The sequence below is a fragment of the Geotrypetes seraphini genome, chromosome 4 (genome assembly GCF_902459505.1).
Source record: "Geotrypetes seraphini chromosome 4, aGeoSer1.1, whole genome shotgun sequence".
Classification (NCBI taxonomy): domain Eukaryota; kingdom Metazoa; phylum Chordata; class Amphibia; order Gymnophiona; family Dermophiidae; genus Geotrypetes; species Geotrypetes seraphini.
In genome coordinates, this window is record NC_047087.1 from 267,995,927 (window position 1) to 268,020,038 (window position 24,112).

Below are 24,112 nucleotides of genomic sequence, written 5' to 3' on the forward strand. Positions count from 1 at the left end.
CTGCTGGGCACGATGGATCACTGGTCTGATCCAGCAGCGGCAATTCTTATGTTCTTATTAAAGTGCGACATCGAGAAACAGGTGGGAGAGCGGACACCAACTAAGGACTACCATTTTTTGGAGAGGCCATGGCCCCTGGGGCCTTCCCCGTTCCAACGCTTATGCCTTTAAACTCTTTCCAAATGAGGCTCCACGGGATAAGAAGAGTCCTCATACCTTCTTACTTAAATCAAACCAGCACCGGGTTTTGGACCTGGGACTTGCCCCAGCCTCTGATTCCTTGCTGCTCTAGCAAGTGCCTATAATGTCTAGCCTGGGTGGTATAGACAGGCTAAATCTAAAAATCTCTCAGGTATCAGCTTCAGGCACAGGCAATGAAGGGACTCTCCTTCAGTATGTATTTCGGGAGAGATTCCAAAGACTAGAGCTTAAATCCTCTTTGGGGGTGTAACTACCGCCACTGTCGCATTCCTTCAGAAAATCTAAGAGCCATCTTGGCCACTGCTTGGGGTCTAAAATCCATAAATTACAAGAAGACCTTGACATGAGCCCCTGACAGCCATTGGTGCCCTAAAGTCTGCAAGACTCTCACAATCCCTGCTGAAGCTCTCTGCTACTGCAGGTACAGGGAGCTTAAACAGTTAAAAACACAAGTCACAAGTGTCATTCTCTTTAACTAGGGCTGCAAGTAGATGAAAGAAAACCCACAACACTAATAATGTACTTTTGCAAACCTGTCAAGAGAGCTGCCAGCTATCACTGGATAAGAACTGATAGCATTAGGAACAGTTAGGAGAAATATGGACACAGCTCTATATTGCATACTTTCTCCTATTGTTGCACTTAAATGATAATGACTATACCCAAATATCGATACTGTTGTACATCAAAATCTCTGTCATGTTTATAGATGAAGGAACCTCAGATGGGGCATTATTATAAGAAAGAAAAAAGTATTTGTTTTACTTAAATTCAATTTAAGTGTATCGGCCTTCATCCAACTTTTAATCATATTAAGATACAATACATACATAAGAACATAAGAATTGCCGCTGCTGGGTCAGACCAGTGGTCCATCATGCCCAGCAGTCCGCTAACGCGGCGGCCCTCTGGACAAAGACCAGCACCCTAACCGAGACTAACCCTACCAGCACACATTCTTGTTCAGCAGAAACTTGTCTAACTTTGTCTTGAATCCCTGGAGGGCGTTTTCCCCTATAATAGCCTCCAGAAGAGTGTTCCACCTTTCTACCACTCTGGGTGAAGAAGAACTTCCTTACGTTTGTACAGAATCTATCACCTTTCAACTTTAGAGAGTGCCCTCTTGTTCTCCCTATCTTGGAGAGGGTGAACAACCTGTCCTTATCTACTAAGTCTATTCCCTTCAATCCACCCTAAAACTACTAGGAGTGATGATAGACAGATGCTGTACTATGCAACCACAAATCAACAAAACAATTCAGAAATCATTTGTGGTCATGCGAAACTTAAGGCAAATCTGAAAATTCTTCGACAGAAAACAATTCCAGCTCATGGTCCTATCCCTAGTCCTAGGACTTCTAGACTACTGCAACATCCTCTATCTTCCCTGCCCCGCAATCATGATATAACGACTACAAACAGTACAAAACACAGCTCTCAGACTGATCTATTTGCTGAATATATAAGGCTACATCACCGCCGCATACCTCGACTCACACTGGCTCCGAATACAAGCACAAATTATATTCAAATTTTACTGTCTACTATTCAAAGCCATGAATGGAGATAGCTCAGCCTACTTGAACAACCGCCTTATCTGAACTACCTCAACCAGACAAAGGAGAACCCAGACACCATTAAATCACCCCCCCAATGAAAGGCATCAAACGCAAAAAAAAATGTAAGATGGCCTACTGGCCACGAAGGCAGTGAAACTAGACCATCAACTCTCCAATCCACTGATCACGACACCAGACTACAAAACTTTCAGAAGAGAAATAAAAACCCTGCTATTCAAGAAATCCATCAAGACAAACTAACACCGCAGGAAGCATTTCAAACTCCCCCAGATCCCACAACCTTCTAACTAAATTATCTATCTTGTAATGACCCTGATACAATGTCCAGATCTCCCCCGAAGTAACCTTCTCTACTTTGTAACTCTCCTGGAAATGTCCAGATAACCTCTTGTGTAATCTGCCTTGAACCACAAAGTAATGGGGAATAAAAATCACTAATGTAATGTAATAATCAAATACCCCAACAAGTTCTTCAATGAATCTTTCAGTGGAAAATGAAACTGAATGTCATCCACATATATTTGTGATTGTACGCCCAAACGGGAAGGGGTAAAACGCGGACCTGACGGACCTCGCGGATCTAAACCCGCACGTCCTTAAAAATCTGAGGTCCGTGCCGCCTGTAGTTAGTTTCTGGCTCTGACAGACCTCGGTGACAATTTAATGCTGATGGATCCGTCTCAGCATAGGGAGGGGAAAGTATTAGTATCCGTCAGCGCTACAATGTCACTGAGGTCTGTCAGAGCCGATTTACTGGGGCTGCAGGAAACCAGTTTAAATGATTCGTTTTGGAGCCGCTCCAGCACTAGCACTAGTCTCTGGCTCTGACAGACCTTGGTGACATTTTAGCGCTGACGGATCCTAATACTTTCCCCTCCCTATGCTGAGAAGGATCCGTCAGCACTAAATTGTCACCGAGATCTGTCAGAGCCAGAAACTAACTACAGGCGGCAAGGACCTCAGATTTTTAAGGACATGGGGGTTTAGATCCGCGAGGTCCGTCAGGTCCGTGAGGTCCGCGTTTTACCCCTTCCCCACCCAAGCTGGCTAACACACAACAAAGTGGAATCATATACTGTATATATTAAAAATTATTGCAGATAATGCAGATCCCTGAGGAACACCTGCTTGGACAGTATACCAGTCAGAAGAGTTTTTGCCAATGTCTGCTTGATAACAATTGGACAAGAAAATTTTAAACCAGTCCCATATGGAATTTTGAATTCCCAGATTAAGTTTACAGCAGTATAGTTAATCCTTAAGCAGTCCTCTGACTCTGACAGTCGGGTCCTCCCCTGCCCAATGCCTTTCTACCGCTCTCTGGAAACAATCATGGACTTCACAAGCATATTTACTAGACTGTAGCTGAGAAAAATGTGACTTCTAGCTTTCTAAGCACACAAAATTATAACTTACATAAAAGGTACAAAATACAGGAACCCACAGTGAGCATATAAGTGCCACAGAAGTTTGTTGCCATAATATATTTTTGCAGCTCTATAACAAACATCTAGACATCTTAATGGTACAAGCGTTACTAAGTAAGCATTATAATACAAGCAACAAGTAGAACAAGGCATAAGTGCATTTGTTTTATGAAATATTGTCCAAACTTCTAAATAATTAATTTATGGATAGACACACCTGGCATTTAACAGAAGTACTATAATGGTGAGATCAATAGGAGGAGTCTTAAATCTGGTCTGCCTCTTTTTTTTTTTTTTGTCAGAAATGATCCTTTATACAGTTGCCTTTTCAGTGGCATCATATCGCACTGAACAGCGTTGCTCTGTTTGCAATTCTAGTTATTGACTGTGAACCCTGAGCATCGCTTTTCCAGTCTCGTGGATGTTCAAACTTCGTCCTATTTATCGGATGTCAACTGGGAGGAAATATGTGAGAAAAAGGTGGACCCTGGCTTTGTTCCAAATGTAAGCAAAGTGACGGCCGGATCAAATTTCTTCTCCCTCTCCCCCACCTCTCCCCATATTGATTGTCAGGCTGCCTACGCAGTAAATAATGATGCAAGGAGAATGGTGCAAATAAGAACCTGTCTAAAATACATAAACCGCTTTGATTGTAACCACACAGAAAAAGCGGTATGTCAATCCCATCCCCTTTTACCCTTTACAGGTACTAACATAGGGGTGTAACGTTTCAGACTGACCAAAAAAAAAATCCCACTCTTCAAAGCATAGCGTATAAACAGGGGGAGGAAAAGGATCTCAGAAACCTGCTTGTTTTATTGATAATTTGTCTTAAAACCTTCTCCATTAAATCTTCATTGTTGCCGCTCAATAAGAAGCCCAGAAACTGACCCCCCTCTTTTACTGAGGTTCGATAACTGATTAGCGTGCGATAATCAAATTAGCGTGCGCTACACGCTAACGCATCCGTAAACTAACATGCATGTATTAGCATTTATCGCACGATAATCGGTTTGCACACGTTAGTAAAAGAGGGCCTGAATGTTATCGAAGAATAATTATGCAGCAGCTTACCCGAACCCTTGAGAAAGCCAGTAATTGCGGCGAAATGGGTCCCGTCGGGCTGTGGCTGCCTGCAACATTTAAGATAAAGTACCTTGAAGTTATATTTAATATCATTCACATGAATATGGTTTTAATGAAGATTCAATGGAGAAGATTTTAAGACAAATTATCAATAAAACAATTAAAAATCACTATAAGTAAAAATTTAAATAGGAAGGAGGAGGTTTTTCAGGATCAATGAATGAAACGTGGAACCTTGTCAGACTTGGCTGAGGTTTATTCCCTGACACCCAGCAGGTCTCTGAGCTCCTTTTCCGCCCCCTGTTTATACCCTATGCTTTGAGGAGTGGGATTTTTTTTCTCAGTTTAGAGTTTTTCCAGTTGGTCTCACTTGCCATCTTCAGTGTATATCAGTGTGTTAAGTGTCAGCTCACAATTTTCCACTATTTTAACAGAAAGGCCGCCTGCATTGTGATCCAACTTTTGAGCTGGAAGAAATGATCCTAGAATCAAGACCTCTGCATAAAAAGAAAAAGCGCCTAGCAAAGAACAAATCCAGAGATAATAGTAAGGACAGTTCCCAGTCGGTAAGTATAGCCTTGATGAAACTGGAAGGGTACAGGTATTGTTTTCCTTTGTGACAATCGCTTCATTCAAATGATTTGTGCTCAGTATCACAAACCTTCAGTCTAAAGAATTAGAGGGGCATAATCGAAAGGGACGTCTATGTCTGTTTTCATCTAAGTTGCAAGTCGTCCAAAGTAAAAAACAGCCTAGGACACATTTTCCAAAAATACATCCAAAATTTTTTTGGTTTCAAAAATCGTCTAACTATACATCCTGCCGATCTGATCGTCCAAGTCGCTAAATCGTCCATCTTTATACCACATTTTCGTCCAACTTTTCGTCCAAGCTCAAAACACCTAGAACAAGCCCTGTTGGACGTGGGAGGGGCCTGCAAAGTGATGAACTGCACACCCAGACATGGCACCTAAATAGTGGGATAACTTACAGGGCACTGCTGTGAACTTCACAAAAAGGGTGCCATGTCTTCTCCTCACTACAGCTCCCTTATAGATCACAGTGAGCCCCCCAAACAACCTCCAGAAACCCCTAGACCCACTTATCTACCACCCTAATAGCCCTTATGGCTGCAGGAGCAACTTATGTGCCAGCAAATCAGGGCAGTAGAAGGCCCCGAAGCAGCGTGTGTAGAGTCCTGCAGACGCTGCTTGAATCGGAAGGTTTCAGGACCCGCAGCCCTTGCTGGACCCGAAGCGAGCTCTGGGGGGTTTTGGGTTTTTTACGCGGGCCCAGCCAGAGCAGGAGGAGAAGCCTGGAAGCCAGGAATTAAAGTCCGCTGGGGGAGGGGAGGAGGGAGGACAGCAGCTCCTCTCCCTTCCAGCTCCAGTCTGGCCCCCGCTAACGTTGCCCTGGCCAGTTCACACTCCGATGCTGCGGGAGACGCGGTGCTGTATGGCATCTTCTTTCTGCTGCCGCAAGCGTGGGTTCTGGGGAAGGATGGCAGCGGTGGCGGCAAACTTACAGGAAGGGAGGGAAGGAGTACTATATACTGCAACTTACAGCCTTCTCATAAGATCTTCAGATGTGCTCCTTATAGATTTTGTGCTTCTTGGCTTTATCCTTCAGACGGCAAGAGCCGCCGCGGCCGACAGGCTCCGCGCCGCCGCGCACAAGCGCACTCCTACCTGCGGGTCTCTACAGCGCATGGAAAATGGGAGCACGCAGGTGGGAGTGCGCATGCGCGCATAGGGCTTTATTATATTAGATGGGCTTCTTTAGCGTTTAGTGCATGCTCATTGTTAGCATGTGGTAATGCAGTTAGAACACACTAACGTATTAGCACCCATCGATGAATCCTCCCCTTCCCCAATATTCAACACTTAACCAGCTATAAAGAACCACATATATATGACTGCCTTATATGCAGTTAAGGGCTGACTTCACGCTATGGGACGCCTCCAGAGTAGCCGGTTTTGGCATGAGCGTTAACTGGGCATTTTCAGCAGCACTGTCCAGTTAAGTGCCGCTGAAAATGCCCTGTTAGCCCCAGGCAGGAGATTTAAATAATTTTGAATATCGGACCCAAAATTATTTAAAAGAAGCAAACGTTCAGAGTCACTAAGGTCCCTTTCTAATGACTGTATGCACATCAGTAATACAAAAGCTAGGGGCAGTTGCGCTGTGCATGTTATCAGGCCAGTTACTGATTTGTGCTCTGCTGTTACAGGAAAATGAGTATCTTCAGGAATGTCTAGAAGCACTCCAGCAAGAATTTGTGATTTTTAACAGAGAAAAGTGAGTGATGACCAAGATGTACAGTGTGAATAGAGGCTAAAGAGGAATAAAAGCAAAAAGCTGATAAGGTCATGCAAAAAAATATGAATGTTGCAGGTTTTTCAGGTCTCACCAGCTGCAGAAGTCTAAGAGAACCTACAGAAAATATGTTTGTCGTTAAAACATGTCAATCCATAAACTGTTGATAATGTTTGTTTAAAACAGGGGTGTCCAATGTCGGTCCTCGAGGGCCGCAATCCAGTCGGGTTTTCAGGATTTCCCCAATGAATATGTATGAGATCTATTAGCATACAATGAAAGCAGTGCATGCAAATAGATCTCATGCATATTCATTGGGGAAATCCTGAAAATCCGACTGGATTGCGGCCCTCGAGGACCGACATTGGACACCCCGGTTTAAAATATTTTGACTCGTATGAGCTGAGCACCAACAAAACAAAGGCTGTGATTCATATTTCTGTGCACCTGACTGATCGTTAAACACTAGAGAAAAGAGAGCTGGGGCTAATCACTATCATTGTCTCCCCCACACCAGGGCTCGATCTTTCTAGAGCAGGGGTGTCAAAGTCCCTCCTTGAGGGCCACAATCCAGTCAGGTTTTCATGATTTCCCCAATGAATATGCATGAGATCTATTAGCATACAGTGAAAGCAGTGCATGCAAATAGATCTCATGCATATTCATTGGGGAAACCCTGAAAACCTGACTGGATTGCGGCCCTCGAGGAGGGACTTTGACACCCCTGTTCTAGAGGCTAACCTGTTCTTCTAAGACATTCTTAGAAGCTGCACCTCAACAAGCTAAGCATTCTTCCCAGAATGACATTAACATGGCCAGTGAGTCATCATCCAAGAAAGTACGACAGCACTGACAAGAAGTAGAAAGCAGCTCTTTCAGTAACAAAAAGATGAAAGTTTGCACTGAGTTTTCTGTAATTAATGTCACAATGTCAAGAAAATTATCTATAGGCTAATTTAAATATTTCTTTTTACCACACAAATATTTTTTTTCACATAAAGCCAATCCTGTTATATCCACTGTATTAACCACATTTATTAAACTTCAATCTTTTGTTTTCTATTCTTTGGTTTTGGGACCAGCAGAGATGAATTGCCCATATCGTTTTCATGGGAATTTCTTTCACTGTATATTCATCATCAATCCATCATTTAAATTTTTTATGCACAGCAATTTTGTCAAATCTCAGTGCTTTTTTAAATAGTTTTTAAAACAGTGTACATAGTAGAGGAATGATTACCCACACATTCCTCTACTATATATATATATATATATACTTAGAAGTAAACATCTTTTAATGGCCATATTCTTGTCCTATACCGATATATCCTATTAAATTTTATCAATTAATTTCCTCTGATCATACCTTATCTTGCAACGTCTTCATCTTTCTTCAGATTTGCTCGGCATATTTTCACCACTAATACGGTCATGGTCACATGATAATCTAAACCAATCAATGCAATGCAATGGAGGCGTGGCCTAGTGGTTAGAGCTGCTGCCTCAGCCTGAGTTTGTGGGTTTGATCCCAGCACTGTTCCTTGATACCCTGGGCAATTTCCTTAACTCTCCTTTGCCTCGTATTCCATAGCCAGATTGTGAGCTCACTGGGACAGATTGGGGAAATGTTTAGATTGCCTACTATTCAATGTAAACCACCTTGGGTGAATCTATATATAAAAAATCGGAGGTATGTATGTGTGTATGTATGTGTGTGTGTATGTGCCGCGATCACGCAAAAACGGCTTGACCGATTTGAACGAAACTTGGTATGCAGATCCCTCACTACCTGAGATGATATGTTCTGGGGGTCTCGCGGCCCACCTGCACACGTGGGCGGAGCTACAAACATAAAATCAGATTTCACCCATTCATGTCAATGGAAAAAAATGTAAAAAGCTGCCATTCTCACAGTAATTCAAAAACGGCTTGACCTATTTGAACAAAAATTGGTATGCAGATCCCTCACTACCTGTGGTGATATGTTCTGGGGGTCTCGCGGCCCCCCTGCACACGTGGGCGGAGCTACAAACAGAAAATCAGATTTCACCCATTCATGTCAATGGAAAAAATGTAAAAAGCTGCCATTCTCACAGTAATTCACAAACGGCTTGACCGATTTGACCGAAACTTGGTATGCAGATCCCTCACTACCTGGGGTGATATGTTCTGGGGGTCTCGCGGCCCACCTGCACACGTGGGCGGAGCTACAAACAGAAAATCGGATTTCACCCATTCATGTCAATGGAAAAATGTAAAACACTGCCATTCTCACAGTAATTTCAAGGGTCCCACGACAACAAGAGGGCATCCGTGGAAAATCAGGGGCGGGAAACTACGAGGTGACACCAGGAAATTCTTTTTCACTGAAAGAGTGGTTGATCGCTGGAATAGTCTTCCACTAAAGGTGATTGAGGCCAGCAGCGTGCCTGATTTTAAGGCCAAATGGGATCGGCACATGGGATCTATTCACAGGGCAAAGGTAGGGGAGGGACATTAAGGTGGGCAGACTAGATGGGCCGTGGGCCCTTATCTGCCGTATGTTTCTATGTTTCTAATTCAAAAACGGCTTGACCGATTTGAACGAAACTTGGTATGCAGATCCCTCACTACCTGGGGTGATATGTTCTGGGGGTCTCGCGGCCCTCCTGCACACATGGGCGGAGCTACAAACAGAAAATCAGATTTCACCCATTCATGTCAATGGAAACTATGTAAAAAGCTGCCATTCTCACTGTGACCAATTTGGACGAAACTTGGTATGCAGATCCCTCACTACCTGGGGTGATATGTTCTGGGGGTCTCGCGGCCCACCTGCACACGTGGGCGGAGCTACAAACAGAAAATCAGATTTCACCCATTCATGTCAATGGAAAATATGTAAAAAGCTGCCATTCTCACTGTAATTCAAAAACGGCTTGACCGATTTGGACGAAACTTGGTATGCAGATCCCTCACTACCTGGGGTGATATGTTCTGGGGGTCTCACGGCCCACAACTCTATTTTTCTTGCTCAAGGGTGGGTTCACCCAAGAATTTATATGTTCTTGCTCCAGGAGGTGAAACTAAAATTGTTGTTTATAATCATGTTTTGCGTTAGTTGTATTGTATTCATTTTGTCAAATATTTCACTTTATAATTTGAATATTGTACTTTTTATTAAGCTGTAAAAAAATACTTTCATTCACCACTATAAAGTATCTTTATTTGAATCCATTTACAGTGTTATTGCTATAATTAAATACCCGTGCAACGCCGGGGCATCAGCTAGTCTTTTCATAAAAAGGCAATTAATAAATATCAATTTTATTCACTCTATTTTGTATTTAACTCTTGTAGTACTGTTTTGTTTAATGTGAATATCCACAATTGTTTTTTGTAATGTAAATGTTGTTTTTTTGTCACCACCCTCGGACATCATTGTCGAAGTACGGACCATGTTGAATCCATAGTCCCCAATCATTTGGGTCCTAGACATTTCTTCATGAGGATTAAGGGCTCCTTTTACGAAGGTGCGCTAGCCAAAAAACTACCACCTGCTTAAAAGGAGGCGGTAGCGGCTAGCGCGTGTGGCATTTAAGCGTGCGCTTTTCTGCACGTTAAGGCCCTAATGCACCTTTGTAAAAGGAGCCCTAAATGTTTGTATTTTCAATAAAGCCTGCATCTTGGCCATCATCTTCTTCACAGTGTTTTTGCTTTTGGTTGCTTTCCTGTTCTGTGGAGCACCAAGGGTCAATTCTCGTTTGTTTGTGGTTTGTCACCACCCTCCCACCTGCTTACAACTGAATCTATTACCCTCCATTTAATGTCTTCTATAAGATGATTCTTTTCTATTCAGTGTTGCACTAATGTAGCTTCTAAATTCTTTCTGACAATTTTTGATTTGTGCTTGTTCAGTTTGATTTTCACATATCTGCTGCTTCTGCCTACATATACTCGTACTTTGTTGCAGGGACTTTTGCATGAGATAAACTTTACAGATCACACTAAAGCATTAACAGCCATGGATGTTTCTGCCTTCTATAGAAATACACCTCAAGAGGCAGCACTAAATATTGTGAATGAGACATAACAGAAGAGAACACCCACTTCCAGAATCTCTACCGAATTTTTGATGCACTTAGATGAATTCAAAATCACTCAGAATTATTTTTGGTTTGAAGGGGACTTCTTTCAACAGATCCATGGCATAGTGATGGATGCCACAGTTGGGTCTAGGATGACTCATTGCGGCCGTTTCATCATGGCCAGTTCAACACTGAACCATCCCATGAAACGCCCAGCGATGAAACAAACAAACCCTCCACTGAATAGGCATCCCTCACCCTCTCCTCCCAGATCATGGGGATTCAGCATTAGGGGGGGGGGATGCCTCTCAACACTTCCCAAAATATTCCCTCCCCCCCCTTCCAGATCAGAGAGTAACCGGGCAGTAGTTCCACCATAGAAGAAGAGAAGAGGACCTCCAATTAAAGATGTCCCAAGAGTTGATGACAGGCACAAGTCTACTCTACTGAAAGTTACAAACCAGTAGTATTTTGGAATGATGTCTCCTGCCAGACCAACTTTTCCCCTGAATGAAGAGGCTTGCTGGCTGGAGGGTTTACATGCTTGCCATCTCTTCACTAAGACAATTCATTGCAAGAATTAAATAAAGAAACAGAATGAATGGCATTGGTATTCTCCATTGCATTGATTGATTTAGAAAGATTATGGCCATGAAGTTATTAGTAATGAAAAAATGCCGTAGCCACTAGTAAATCTGAAGTAAGAAGTAGACACTGTAATATAAGGTGTACTGATTGAAGGAAATTAATTGATGATTTTTAACAGGATATCTTGGTAGAGGACAAGAATATGAATATTGTAAGATTTTACTTCTATGTATATATTTTTTAGGGGGACAAAGCCTTGAAACAGTGGTAGGCAAAACATGGATTTGTGTCAGCAAACATTCCCCTGAAATTTGAGCCTTTAATTGAGTTAAGTACACTATTTTTTAAAGCTATTAAAAAAAAGCAGTCTATCGACATAATTACTGCACGTACAAAATGATGAACTGATGATGAGTATAAGGCGAAATAAATTCCCATGAATACGATATGGGCAGTTCACCTCTGATGATCCATAAACAAAAAAAAAATAAAAGAAAATAAAAGATTGAAATGTAATGTAATTTATTTCTTATATACCGCTACATCCGTTAGGTTCTAAGCGGTTTGAAGAAAATATACATTAAGATTATAAATGAGAAGTAAGAAGGTACTTAAAAAAATTCCCTTACTGTCCCGAAGGCTCACAATCTAACTAAAGTACCTGGAAATTAATAAAGAAGAGAAAATAAAGATGGTTGAAAAAAGAAAAAAAAAAAAAATGTAATAAATATGGTTAATACAGAGGATATAACAGGATAGGCACAGTATCAATAAATTCATGTTGTCTTCTTCATGCGCATGGTGGAGGCATAACCCAGTGGATTGAACAGCAGGCTGCGAACACAGAGTTCAGATCTCTTCTCGCTCACTGTTGCTCCTCAGAAGGTCACCTTACCCTGCACTGTCTCAGGTGCAGTTGAGGTTAGGAGTCCTCTTGGGAGTGTTAACATTTGCTGTTTTATTTCTTTCATTAATATATTGACTTTTTAACTGTCTTTCCAATTGTAGCTCAAAGCAAATCCCAAAAAATATGAAACACACTTTGTAAAATGTAATGTAATGTAATTTATTTCTTATATACCGCTAAACTCCGTTAGGATTCTAAGCGGTTTACAGAAAAAATAGACAATAGGGTGCATTAAAATTATAAGTAAAATGGGTACTTAGCTATGTGATTAAGGGTGGAAGTCATCAAGCACGGTTAGAGCTTAAGTAGCGTTATTTGCCCCGCAACATGACCTAAGGGCCCTAATGTTGCTTGACTTACAAGGCGGTGCGGAAAAGTTCTCAGCCCAACCAAGACGAGAATGACATGGATAGGGTTCAGTCAATGATCTGAAACAATGTTAAAAGCATGGAATTTCATTTCTGCAAATTGGCACTTAATGAAATAAGATAACACTCTTTTCAGCTCCAGTGGCAAAATAACGTTCAGAATTTAGGAAGTTGGTTGGTTGGGTTGAGAACTTTTCAGCACCCCATCGTAAATTATCATGACGGTATTTAAGTTCATTAGGTTAAGTAGCAATGAAACGCAAAGCATGAAAATACATGTTATGCATCTCATTAGTATGCAGATATCTTAAGACTTTACTAGGGTTATTTCACTGCTTGGAAACATTGGGCCAGTAAGCCAACAGAGTAGGGTCCCCCCAGCTTACCACCCCTTCAAATGACATACAGACCCCTCTGGGTCAAAATACCCCTGACTGAGGCCCCACCCATCCCCCACAAGATTCAAATCTCATTCTCTTCCAAATAAGGAAACAAGACACCTAACAATATTCATGTGAGGCTACTGCTAGGGGCATCATTTTACAGAAGGTGTCAACTCCTACTCAAAGACTCCCTGGACCAACAATGCTTCAAAAGGTCGCCCTTTTAGGTATATAGACCTATATAGGCGAGGGGGTATTGAGGGGCCTTAAACCTTGTAGGGGTAGAGAGAGGAGTGGGAACTTGCATCTTTGGAGGGGTGGATGGTAGGTGGGGCCTCAGAACAGGGGGGCCTATATGTGTGCTGTCCCACAGGAATCATTATTCTTTTAAAACAGGATTCGGTAACCTGTGGGACTGAGATCCTGCAGGTTGATAAATCTAGCAGTAAATGAAGATATGGTAAAAGAAGATCTTCTACAGCACTATGATAATTTTCCCTCTAAATCCAAATCCGGGCACAGAAATTGCTGATCTTCCTTTCTCCCCCCACCCTCCTAATACAGAATAGGTAAATTTTGACAAATGTCTGGCCACAATTTATTCAGTTACGTGTGGGAGGGGAACTAGGCATTCCAAGGCAGGAGTCAACAGCAGTGATAATCACTATCCAGTTACATTTTTTTAGCCTATAAAAGTGGAGGGCAATTCTATAGGCAGCATGCCTGCAAATGCAGAATAGCGCCATTTAACACTCGTGCTTGCCCAAAGACCTATTCTGTAAGCTTACGTGTAAGTGGCATAGCACATGCACATGTTGTGTTATGATGTCTTGAAGTTTGTTTGTAGACCCACATAACTACCCAGAAGCAGGGTTTTTCTTAACCATGATGCTTACTGGTTATTAGCATTGGCAGTGCTGCTATATAGTGAGTAGGATAAGTAATCCTTTTTTCTTATATAAAGTGGATTTATTGAATTATTTTTAATAAATGTATGTTTTAACAATGACATTAGTACTTATTTTTGGAGGAAACGGGGCTTAGACAGGTGTTTGAAACATTTCTCTAATGATTGAAACATTTCTCTAGGTCTCTGGATCTGGAGCAACTGTTCAGTTCAGTTTATTTGATATATCGCAAATATAAAAAACAAATTTTAAAATCTAAGCGGTTTACAATTTAAAAAAAAGATGTAAGGGGAGTTTGGACAATTTCCTGGAGGAAAAGTCCATAGTCTGTTATTGAGAAAGACATGGGGGAAGCCACTGCTTGCCCCGGATCGGTAGCATGGAATATTGCTATTCCTTGGGTTTTGGCCAGGTACTAGTGACTTGGATTGACCACCGTGAAAATGGGCTACTGGGCTTGATGGACCATTGGTCTGACTATGTAAGCCTATTTTTATGTTCATATGGCATGCCAGTAATAAGTATAAACATAACTAATGGACGATACAGGAAAGAACTGAAATACAAGGATAACTAAGGAATGGTTACAATTTTTTAAAGGTTCTTGGGATGATAAAAAAAATAAATAAGGAAAGGGGAATAGTATTTCTTCTGCAAAAAGATAAATTAAATCAGTAGAAGGGAAGGAGAACTAAGTTTCCAAATTTCTAAAGTTTATTTAATCTTTGATATACCATTTATCAAATATATACCTAAACGGTTTATGATTTTCAAATATTATAAAAAAAGAGTAAAAATGAAAAAGAAAATTAGAAGGGTCCCCCCATGTTGACTTACTGGAACCAAAGGGAAGAAGCAGGAAATGGTAAGAGATTAAGTACATCAAGGAAAAAAAAATCATAAGAGGGAGGGAAGTGAGGGAAGGGGATTGAAACATGAGGGTAGGGTTCACTTCAAAAAAAGCGCTTTTCTTCGGTATTACCGACTCATGGAAACTGGACTCTTATTGAAGTGGAAAAAGTCAGAAGGTATAGGCGTCTTTGAAAAGGAATATTTTTAGTTTAGACTTGAACTTTTGAAGAGATGTTTCTAGTCTGAGGTCTGACAGGAAGGGCGTTCAATGTGTCGAAGGCCTGTGAGAAATAATAAACTTTTGATTGTGTGTTGCAGGAAATCCTATGACCTGTTTAAATTATCCACTAATGTCTTTTTTTCATTCCTTTTTCACTGCACATACTGGTAGTTTTACATGCAGGTTTATACAGTGATTTGTGTGCTTCAGGACAGTTTTTTCCCCCTTCTTTTCATTTTTACATGATTGATGGATCTAGGCACATCCTTTTATTCCTGCCATTGATCTACCATAAGTGGGTGATTTGGTGCACCAACGGAGGTTTGCACTAGTATTCTGTAACAGCATTAGGGCACCTGGATGCCAATATAGAATTGCCAAGAAGAAGGCACCAATTTACAGAATTGCTACCATATTGAAAAGGACATCTAAGTCCGATTTGGAAATTTCTCACTAGACGTCCAAATTTGGAGGTACAGAAATATCCATTTTTGAAAGGCGAACCACTAGACGTCCAAAAATTGTTTTTTAAAAAAAAAAAATTGCTCACTTGGCTTACTTGGACGACTTGGCCAACATGACATATAAACCTTAGGATGCCTAACTTTATACCCCATTTTTGACCACAGAAACGTTCAAGTCCAAAATGTCCAAACCCAGACCATTTCGACATTGAAGGGCCTGCATAGATATGCCAACAGAGCAGTGGGACACCTTAGAGGGCACTGCTGTGAACTGTATGGTAGAGGGTGCCAGATGTACAACTTACCATAACCCCCTTATAATTTATGCTGAACCCCCCCCAAAAAAAAAAAACAACCAACTACTATACCCACCTGTCTACCACTCTAGTAGCCCTTATAGCTACAGGTAGCACCTATATGGCAGTAGAGTAGGATTTTGGTGAGCTCACACTTTCCACCACAAATGTAGTGGTTAGAGTGGTTTATGGGCTTGGGTCCTCCTCTCTGTGGTTCATTAACCCACCCACCAGGTTAATTGAAACACTTGTGTGATGCTCTATTAGGCTTTCCCATATCAAGTGGTGCTATTCTAGAGATAAGTATATACTGTTTAATTCAGATCTTTGTATGATGGGAGGGGGTTAGTGACCACAGGAGTGGGGGGGGGGAAGTTACTTAATTCCTCTAGTGGTCATCTGGTAAGTTTGGGTACCTTTGTGGTACTTAGATGTTTCTAAATTAAGTCTAGCTCAAACTGTCTAAGCTTCATCTAGGGCAATGGTCTCAAACTCAAACCCTTTGCAGGGCTACATTTTGGATTTGTAGGTTCTTGGAGGGCTGCAAGAAAAAATAGTTAATGTCTTATTAAAGAAATGACAATTTTGCATGAGGTAAAACTTTTTATAATTTATAAATCTCATCCCCTCCCCCCCTCCCCCGAAGGCCTACATGTTCTCCCCCTTCTTTGCAGCATCCTCCAGCTTTCCCTTGGCCTCCAAGTCTTAGTTTTAGCTAATTACCACAGCAGAGAGAATCACTGGTGCTGTAGCATTCCTTGCAGGCTGCCATCGGCCTCCGCAGCATGTTCCCTCTGCAGCAGTCCCACCCCTCCTCTGACGTCAGGAGCAGGATCGCGGCAGAAGAAACGTTCTGCTGAGGACATCAGTCTGCAAGGATCGCTACAACACCAGCAATCCTCTCTGCAGGCTGCGGTAATTATCTGAAGGTAAGAGTGGGAGGCTAGGGGGGAAGCCGGAGGAAGCTGCAAAGAGGGGGCATCACTAGTACAGACCGAGGGCCGCAAAATAGTATCTGGTGGGCCGCATGTGGCCCCCGGGCTGCAGGTTTGAGATCACTGATCTAGGGCATCCTGGGAAAGGTTTGATTATAACCGTAGGCCATCCAAGTCTAACCCACCCAAAGCCTGCCCATAACATGCCTCCACACATGCCCCCTGGAACTCTGGATACACAGTGGGCAAAATGCCTAGCAAGACATTCAGAAAGTCGGCTTCAAAAATCAGCACTTAGATGTCCTGGCAATTAGGACATCCAAGTGCCTATTTATGATGATTTTGGACTTCTCTAACTTTTTTTATTATGAGCCCCTATATGTGTAATGTTAACATGTTCAGTCATTTGCATCACAGAATTGAGTGCATGTTTTAAGAGCTGATATTACAGAATGACTAGGGTTGCCAGATTTCCTCTTTGAAAAAAGAGGATGCCTGCCCCCCCCATTCCACCCCCAGTCTCGCTCCATTCCTCCTCAAGCCCTGCCTCCCGCTCGATCCTTCCCGAGGCCACATTTGGAAGCCTTCATGTATGCGCAGATGTCGACACAATGACATCACATGCATGCATGCATGCATATGACATCATCACAGTGATGGACACGCATGCGCAAAGTCATCCAGACGCGGCATCTGAGCTAAGGATTCCCAAAACCCAGACAAACTGCCGGGTTTTAGAAATCCCTCCGGGTGCCCGGACAGTCCTCTAAAAAGAGGACATGTCCGGGTTTTCCTGGACGTATGGTAATCCTAAGAATGACCAAATGTTACCACATTTCAGCCGTTTATAACCTTCCAAATGTTTTACTTAATTCAAAGGGATTGAACTTCAAAGCAATCTAAATAGCCAGAATCAGCTCCTGGCAAGTTAAATTGCTTTTGCAGGACTATCCACTGATATTTCGTGCCACTTAACCAGCTAGCATTGCTGAATGTCACCACACAATGCAATCCCGTACTCCACTATAACAAACAGAAAAAAAAACAAATTATAAAATGATTGAGAGCCCTCAGTTTTCTGTGCCCGTATAAAGAACACTGCCCTCCAATCGGAGCTCCTGTTTTCACCTTCCCATCGGGAATATGGTCCCGGAAACATCAATGGGGCCTCTTATACCATGGGAGCGGACTGCTGGGCATGATGGACGACTGGTCTGACCCAGCAGTGGAAATTCTTATGCTCTTATGTTAATAGCCATGTGCTTTTTATAAGAAGTGATGAATAATTGAAGGCAGATACAGTAAATGTATTGAGTGCCTCTATATTAGGAGGTTCTTGACATTTTTTCCCATAGTGCCCAGAGGCTATATTTTAATTCAGAAGTATTATTTCTGAGGACATCATTAGAGACCTTTGAGGCTCTGATTTAATAGTAATGGAACAGGAGACAAAGGAATATTGAATTTTGGCTGCAAAATAATATAGGGAACAGAAGAAAGTCTAAAAATATGTTGTATGCCAAATCTGATAATGGAGCTGGTTTAGAATCTATAAGAGACAGTGGCATACCTAGCATATGTGACACCTGGGGCCCATCATTTTTAGCACACACACACACCCATCTGTACGAAAAACATGATTTTTAGTAACAAGCCACACGTCACACATGAGTACTAGGAAAAGGCAGCATCTTACATACTGCAATGAGAAGTACATCAATACACCCATTGTAAAACTAAACAAGCCACACTAGTACAGATCAATCCTACACTGTCAATCCTAACAGAAAACCATGTCTTTCGAACACACAGAACACAGAAAACACTTTTGCCTAGTATGGAATATGTCATCACAAACTAACCCCTTCCCCTTTTACAAAACTGTAGTGTGGATTTTAGCCACGGTGGTAACAGCTCTGACGCTCATAGAATTCTGAGCATCAGAGCTGCTACCACCACGGCTGGTGCTAAAAAATGCTCCACAGTTTTGTAAAAGGGGGGATAAAATAGAAATATATAGATAAAGGTTAAATTGAACCAGCAAGAAGCTAGACTCTGCATGCAATGCAACATCACAGAAACAGTGACACATGTCTCCTAAAGCAATAAATAAATAGAAAATTTTTGTTCTACCTTTGTCTGCTCTGGTTTCTGCTTTCCTCATCTTCTTGTTACTCTCTTCCTACCATCCACTGCCTGCCATCTCTCTGTCCCTATATGGCCTCCCCCTTCCATCTCTCCATTCACCCCCATTGGTCTGGCATCTCTCTCCTCTCCTTTCCTCTCCCACACCTCTCTTCTGCAATCCCTTTCTTCCCTCATTTTCCTTTTCAATTTATTTTCTGCATCCATCTAGATTACGTTCTTACTACCCTCTCATCAATTTCCTTTTTACTGTCTACCTACAGCTCGCTACCTCTTTCCCTCACCATCTCCAGTATTTCCCTAACTCAATCTTTTTCCCCTTCATCTGCCCTCTTCTCTCTCCCCACTTCCATCATCTGCCCCTTCTCTCTCCCCCTTCTCTCCACTTCCATCATTTGCCCCTTCTCCCCACTTCCATCATCTGCCCTCTTCTCTCTCCCCTTTCTTCCCACTTCCATCATCTGCCCCCTTCTCTCAATCTCTCCATCCACAACAGGCCCATCTTTCTCCCTTCCTCACCTTTCCAATTTTGGCAACAAGATCTTCAAACCCCCCCCCCCCCCACGCGATGACACTTAAGATCGGCAAAGGGCCTCCATCTACCCCTGGCATCAACAGAACTTCAGATCGGCAACACGGTGCTGTTAAAAATGGAAACAGGAAGCTGAGTCAGAGGGAAACTTTTGACGTGAGCACTAGAAAATGACACGGGGAAAAAAATCTGTCCCCGCCACTGCACCGTCCCCTTCACCGCCATTCCCTTCACGGCCCCATCACTGCCATCCCATTCACCGCCCCGTCACCATCCCCGCAGCATCCATACAAGCCTCAGTACTGAAATATTATCAACACAACTAATATACTACTTTATCCTGAATCAAAAAAAAAAAAAAAATAGAATTTCTTTTCTACCTTTGTTGCCTGGTTTCTGCTTTCCTCATCTTCTCATTCAATTCCTTCCATCCACTGTCTCTCTTCTCTCTGCGTCTTCCATTTGCTCTGTTACTGTGCCTCTCCCTTTCTCCCCCCTTCCAAATTGGTCTGGCACCCATCTTCTTCCCTCTGCTCCCCCAATAGTCTGACATCTCTGTCTTCTTCCCTGCCAGTGTCTTCTCCCCATTCTCTCTTCCCCGTTTCCCTTCAGCATCTTCTCCCCACCCTCTCTTCCCCATTTCCTTTCAGCATCCTTCTCCCCCTCTGTCTTCCCCATGTCCTTTCAGCGTCCTTCTCCCCCTTCTGTTTTCCCCATGTGCTTTCAGCGTCCTTCTCCCCTTCTGTCTTCCCCATGTGCTTTCAGTGTCCTTCTCCCCCCTCTGTCTTCCCCATTTGCTTTTAGTGTCCTTCTCTCCCCCTCTGTCTTCCCCATTTGCTTTCAGCGTCCTTCTCCCCCCTCTGTTTTAATCATTTCCCTTAAGCGTCTTTTCCTCTCCACTCCACCTTTCCTCCCTTTCTCCCTCCCTGCCCCTTACCTTCGTGGCGCTTCCCCCTCCCCCCCCCCCGACCATAGGCCCGGTCCGATAAACCTCCCTGCCCTGTGGCTGGCGATGTCTAAACTGCCTTCTTACAGCAGCCAGAGAGTTGTAGTTGCATATGGCTGCCGTAAAGGTTGTCTCTGATGCAACTTCCGGTTGCGTCAGAGATGACCTTTATGGCAGCCACACACAGCTTCAGCGCTCTAGCTGCTGTAAGAAGGTAATTTAGACTTGCGGCCATGAAGGTAAGGGGCAGGGAGGGAGAAAGAGAGCTGTTTCAAGACCATTCACCGCTGAATTTTCTGGACATGGCCGGCTTTGCACCCCCTCTAAGGCTGCATCCGGGGCGAGCTGCACCAGGGGCGGACTGCCCCCCCCACCCGCCCCCCCCGACACCTTGGTACGCCACTGATAAGAGACCCAAAGTGTTCCTTGAAAATAAACAACCACTATCTACCAAAATAAATAAACAGAGTGGAAAACAAAGATGAAAATGTTATAATGCCCTTGTATTGCTCTATGGTATAGCCACACCTTGAAAACTGTGTGCAATTCTGGTTGCCATATCTCAAAAAAAGATATAGTGGAATTAGAAAAGATAGACAGGGAAATGACTTCCCTATGAGGAAAGGCTAAAGCGGCTGAGGCTCTTCAGCTCAGGGGTAATATGATAGAGGTCTATAAAATACTGAGTGGAGTTGAAAGGGTAGATGTGAATCACTTGTGTACGCTTTTCAAAAAATACTAGGCCTAGGGGACTTGAGATGAAGCTACTAAGCAGTAAATTTAAAATGAACCAGAGAAAATATTTTTTCGCACAACATTTAATTAAACTTTGGAATTCGTTGCCAGAGAATGTGGTGAAATCAGTTAGCTTAGTGGGGTTTAAAAAAGGTTTAGATAAATTCCTAAAAGGGAAGTTCGTAGGCCATTATTGAGATGGCTTGTGGAAATCCATTGCTTATCCTTAGGAGAAGCAGCATAAAATCTGTTTTATTTCTTTTGCTCTAGCTAGGTACTTGAGACCTGGGTTGGCCACTGTTGTAAGCAGGATACTGGGCTTGATGGACATTAAGTCTGTCCCAGTATTGCAATTCTTATGTTCTTAAATAAATCCATAATATCTAGCCCACTCATTATAGGAATAAACCTTTCAGTCAAAATATCTGGTTGGTCTCTAGAGCATTGTTTAATGATTTTCTAGGTTAATTGCACTTTCAGTGCTAGTAGTGAGCTATAATTTGGATCTAATTGTTGTAATTATGTGTATTAAAATGTTTTAAAATTATACAGTGGGATGCTTCTTCTTTATTCATTGCAGGTTGAAGAAAGGTCTTGAACGAGCAGCTTCAAGTTTTTCTCGTCTTGAGTCCACTGATGAAGCAGAAGCTGAGGGAGAAGCTGAGGAAGAAGCCGAAGGGGATGCTGAAAGGGACGTTGAAGCTGAGAGTTCAAATACAGCCATGTGTAGCTCAGTGTGTTCGTCTACGAGCAGTAGCTAGACCTACTATTTTTAGACGGGAGGTCACATTGTCACGTGACTCAAGCATATTATTCTCAGGTTGCTGAATAGATACTGCTCTTACAGTACCTCAGTTTCGAATTAGAGTGACAATTTGTTTTCTTAAACTGTAGCAGAAGTGGAATCGTAGTTCTTAAAGAACTGAATTCATGGTTATCAATGAATGCCAGTAATAAATGCTGGTTTCCCTACCCATGGCGAAAGATACTTGCTATGCAACACCTTAGGAAATAGCTTAATTAACATTTTTAGTGCTAGATTTGCTGATTGCGGCATCATTTAATATTTCAAGATGATGCAGTACACGTTTTCACAGGGTGATCTTTACTTGTAATGAACCAGAATGGGTTAAACTGTAAATAAAAAATAATAATAATATGAAGCATGAAGGAATTCCAGTTTAATTACTCACTGTAGTTTATACAGTACAAGGAAAGGTTGTAACTTTATGGAAGTATTTTGTAGGCCCAAATTTCTACTGGTAAACTATTGTATGGAAGAAAATAGTGTCTGTCAAATGTGCTATGCTGTTTTTCGGAGGTGTAATATAAAGTACATAAACTGTTAAACTTCTAAGGCAATCTCTAACTTTTTTCTAGCTGTAAATATTGCCCTATCAATTATTTTAGCAGCATTTTCTATTTTGGATTTTGTGGTTAAATCTACATTGTCTTTATGTGATGAATATGAGCCATTATACATTTTATTTTGAAAATATTCTGAAGTATACAACATCTCAATTTAACAGTATACATATTTAAGTTTAAACAAACAGGGATCCCACTAAGAGTTCTAAATGTTTCTTAAGGGAAGGGGCCTAACTTGAGGAAAATCACTATTTGTATTCTGTATGTGCCAAAGGTTTCAGAGAACATAAACAAGTAGTTGGTCCTATGGTTCTTGAGACAGAAAAAATATGTCTTTCGATACTCATGTTTGATTTATATATCATATTACTACCCCATAGATGCTAGATAATACAGCCCAGGTCCACCATCTTGATTTTTTTTGCTTAGTTTCCATTGCTGTATGCTTACTGTCTGGACTTCACATTATTCAGTATAAGCATTTTTAGCACAAAATATATTACTTATCTTTTTTTTTTTTTGTAGTACAGATTATATCCCCAGCATTATTAAAATGTACATAACCCTTCATATCCCTTTTTAGATATGGACTGTCACTTTTCTTATTTGACCAGAATCTGGAAGCAGGCAGCAGAAGTACAGGAAGAGAGGGTAATGTAAAAGTATAATTTGTGGAACTTTCCCCCTGTTTTACTAAGGTACGCTATGCATTTTAACCCACGCTAAATATACACACGGGCTAACTGCTAACGCGTCCATAGACTAACATGCACGCGTTAGCGTTTAGCGCATGGTTAGCACGTGCTAAAACGCTTAGCACACCTTTGTAAAAGGAGCCCTTTGTCTTCCTAATTTAGAAGTAAAGGTATGCGCATAAGGATCTATTGAGTACTTCCGATGACCACTATTGGAGACAGTGTGCGAGACTCAATAGAAAGTTGATTTGTCCCAGTATGGCGCTTCTTAATTTTTTATGTTCCTTTGGGTATTTGGGAGATTTATTTGGGGAGTGGAATTTTCTTTTCCCTATTTACATTTATCCCTAGATTCTATATGTAGCACCCAGATTTGGGTATGTTTCCAAGATGTGCACACAGCTTAACTGGCTATTGAGCCATTAAACATCAGTAATAGGATGCCAACAACTGATTCTTGATATTAATTGGCACCAATTAGGATGTGAGTGCATGCTATTCGATAAGGCTGGGAGCCTAAATACCAAAGTCTACAATCCAGAAGGGGAGCCTAGATGGGTCATAGTTGTTCCAAAAAAGTTGTGTGCAGTGTTATAAAATATTGGGTTTCTGTGCCCAAATTAGCTACCAAGATTTACACTAGGTTTCAGCAGGTGCCCAAACACATGCCCTTGATAGACTAGTACTTAGCACCAATCTTTTCTGATGCCAATTTCTGAGTTTGAATTAGAATATAATTTCCCCTTAAGGGGAAGATATTCTGATCAACTGAGTAAGAGAGGTCCCTACCTGGTTAAATAGCTGTGATTGAGTTGAGATATAATATTTACTGCCATATTACTGAACAGTGGCACTGAATAATGTATCTGACTGCCACAGGGCTATCTGGTTTGTGCTGGGGGTCATCTGGGGGCAGAGTCAGGGTGGGCCTGAAAGTTATCTAGGCACTACTAATATTCACTGCTGGCATCTGAATAACTCGCCAGATAAATATGACCAGATAAAAGTAGTCCTAATTACCGGTATACCTGTTTTATTTTTTAATCTGAGTACTGACACTGAATATTAGTGGTACCCAGAAAGCTTCCAGAGG

At 41.9% G+C, this 24,112-nt stretch overlaps 1 protein-coding gene across 1 annotated transcript in view; it reads left to right on the forward strand.

Annotated features, from left to right (window-relative positions):
* The window catches only part of STK32C (serine/threonine kinase 32C), an 85,825-nt gene extending 63,498 nt beyond the window's left edge, over positions 1-22,327 (forward strand). The window contains 4 exon segments of the mRNA XM_033942759.1: positions 3,587-3,712; positions 4,729-4,860; positions 6,525-6,592; positions 21,537-22,327. Of these exon segments, the coding sequence (XP_033798650.1) occupies positions 3,587-3,712; positions 4,729-4,860; positions 6,525-6,592; positions 21,537-21,717 (507 nt within the window). The 3' untranslated portion in view covers positions 21,718-22,327.
* Positions 22,328-24,112: the final 1,785 nt, after the last annotated feature.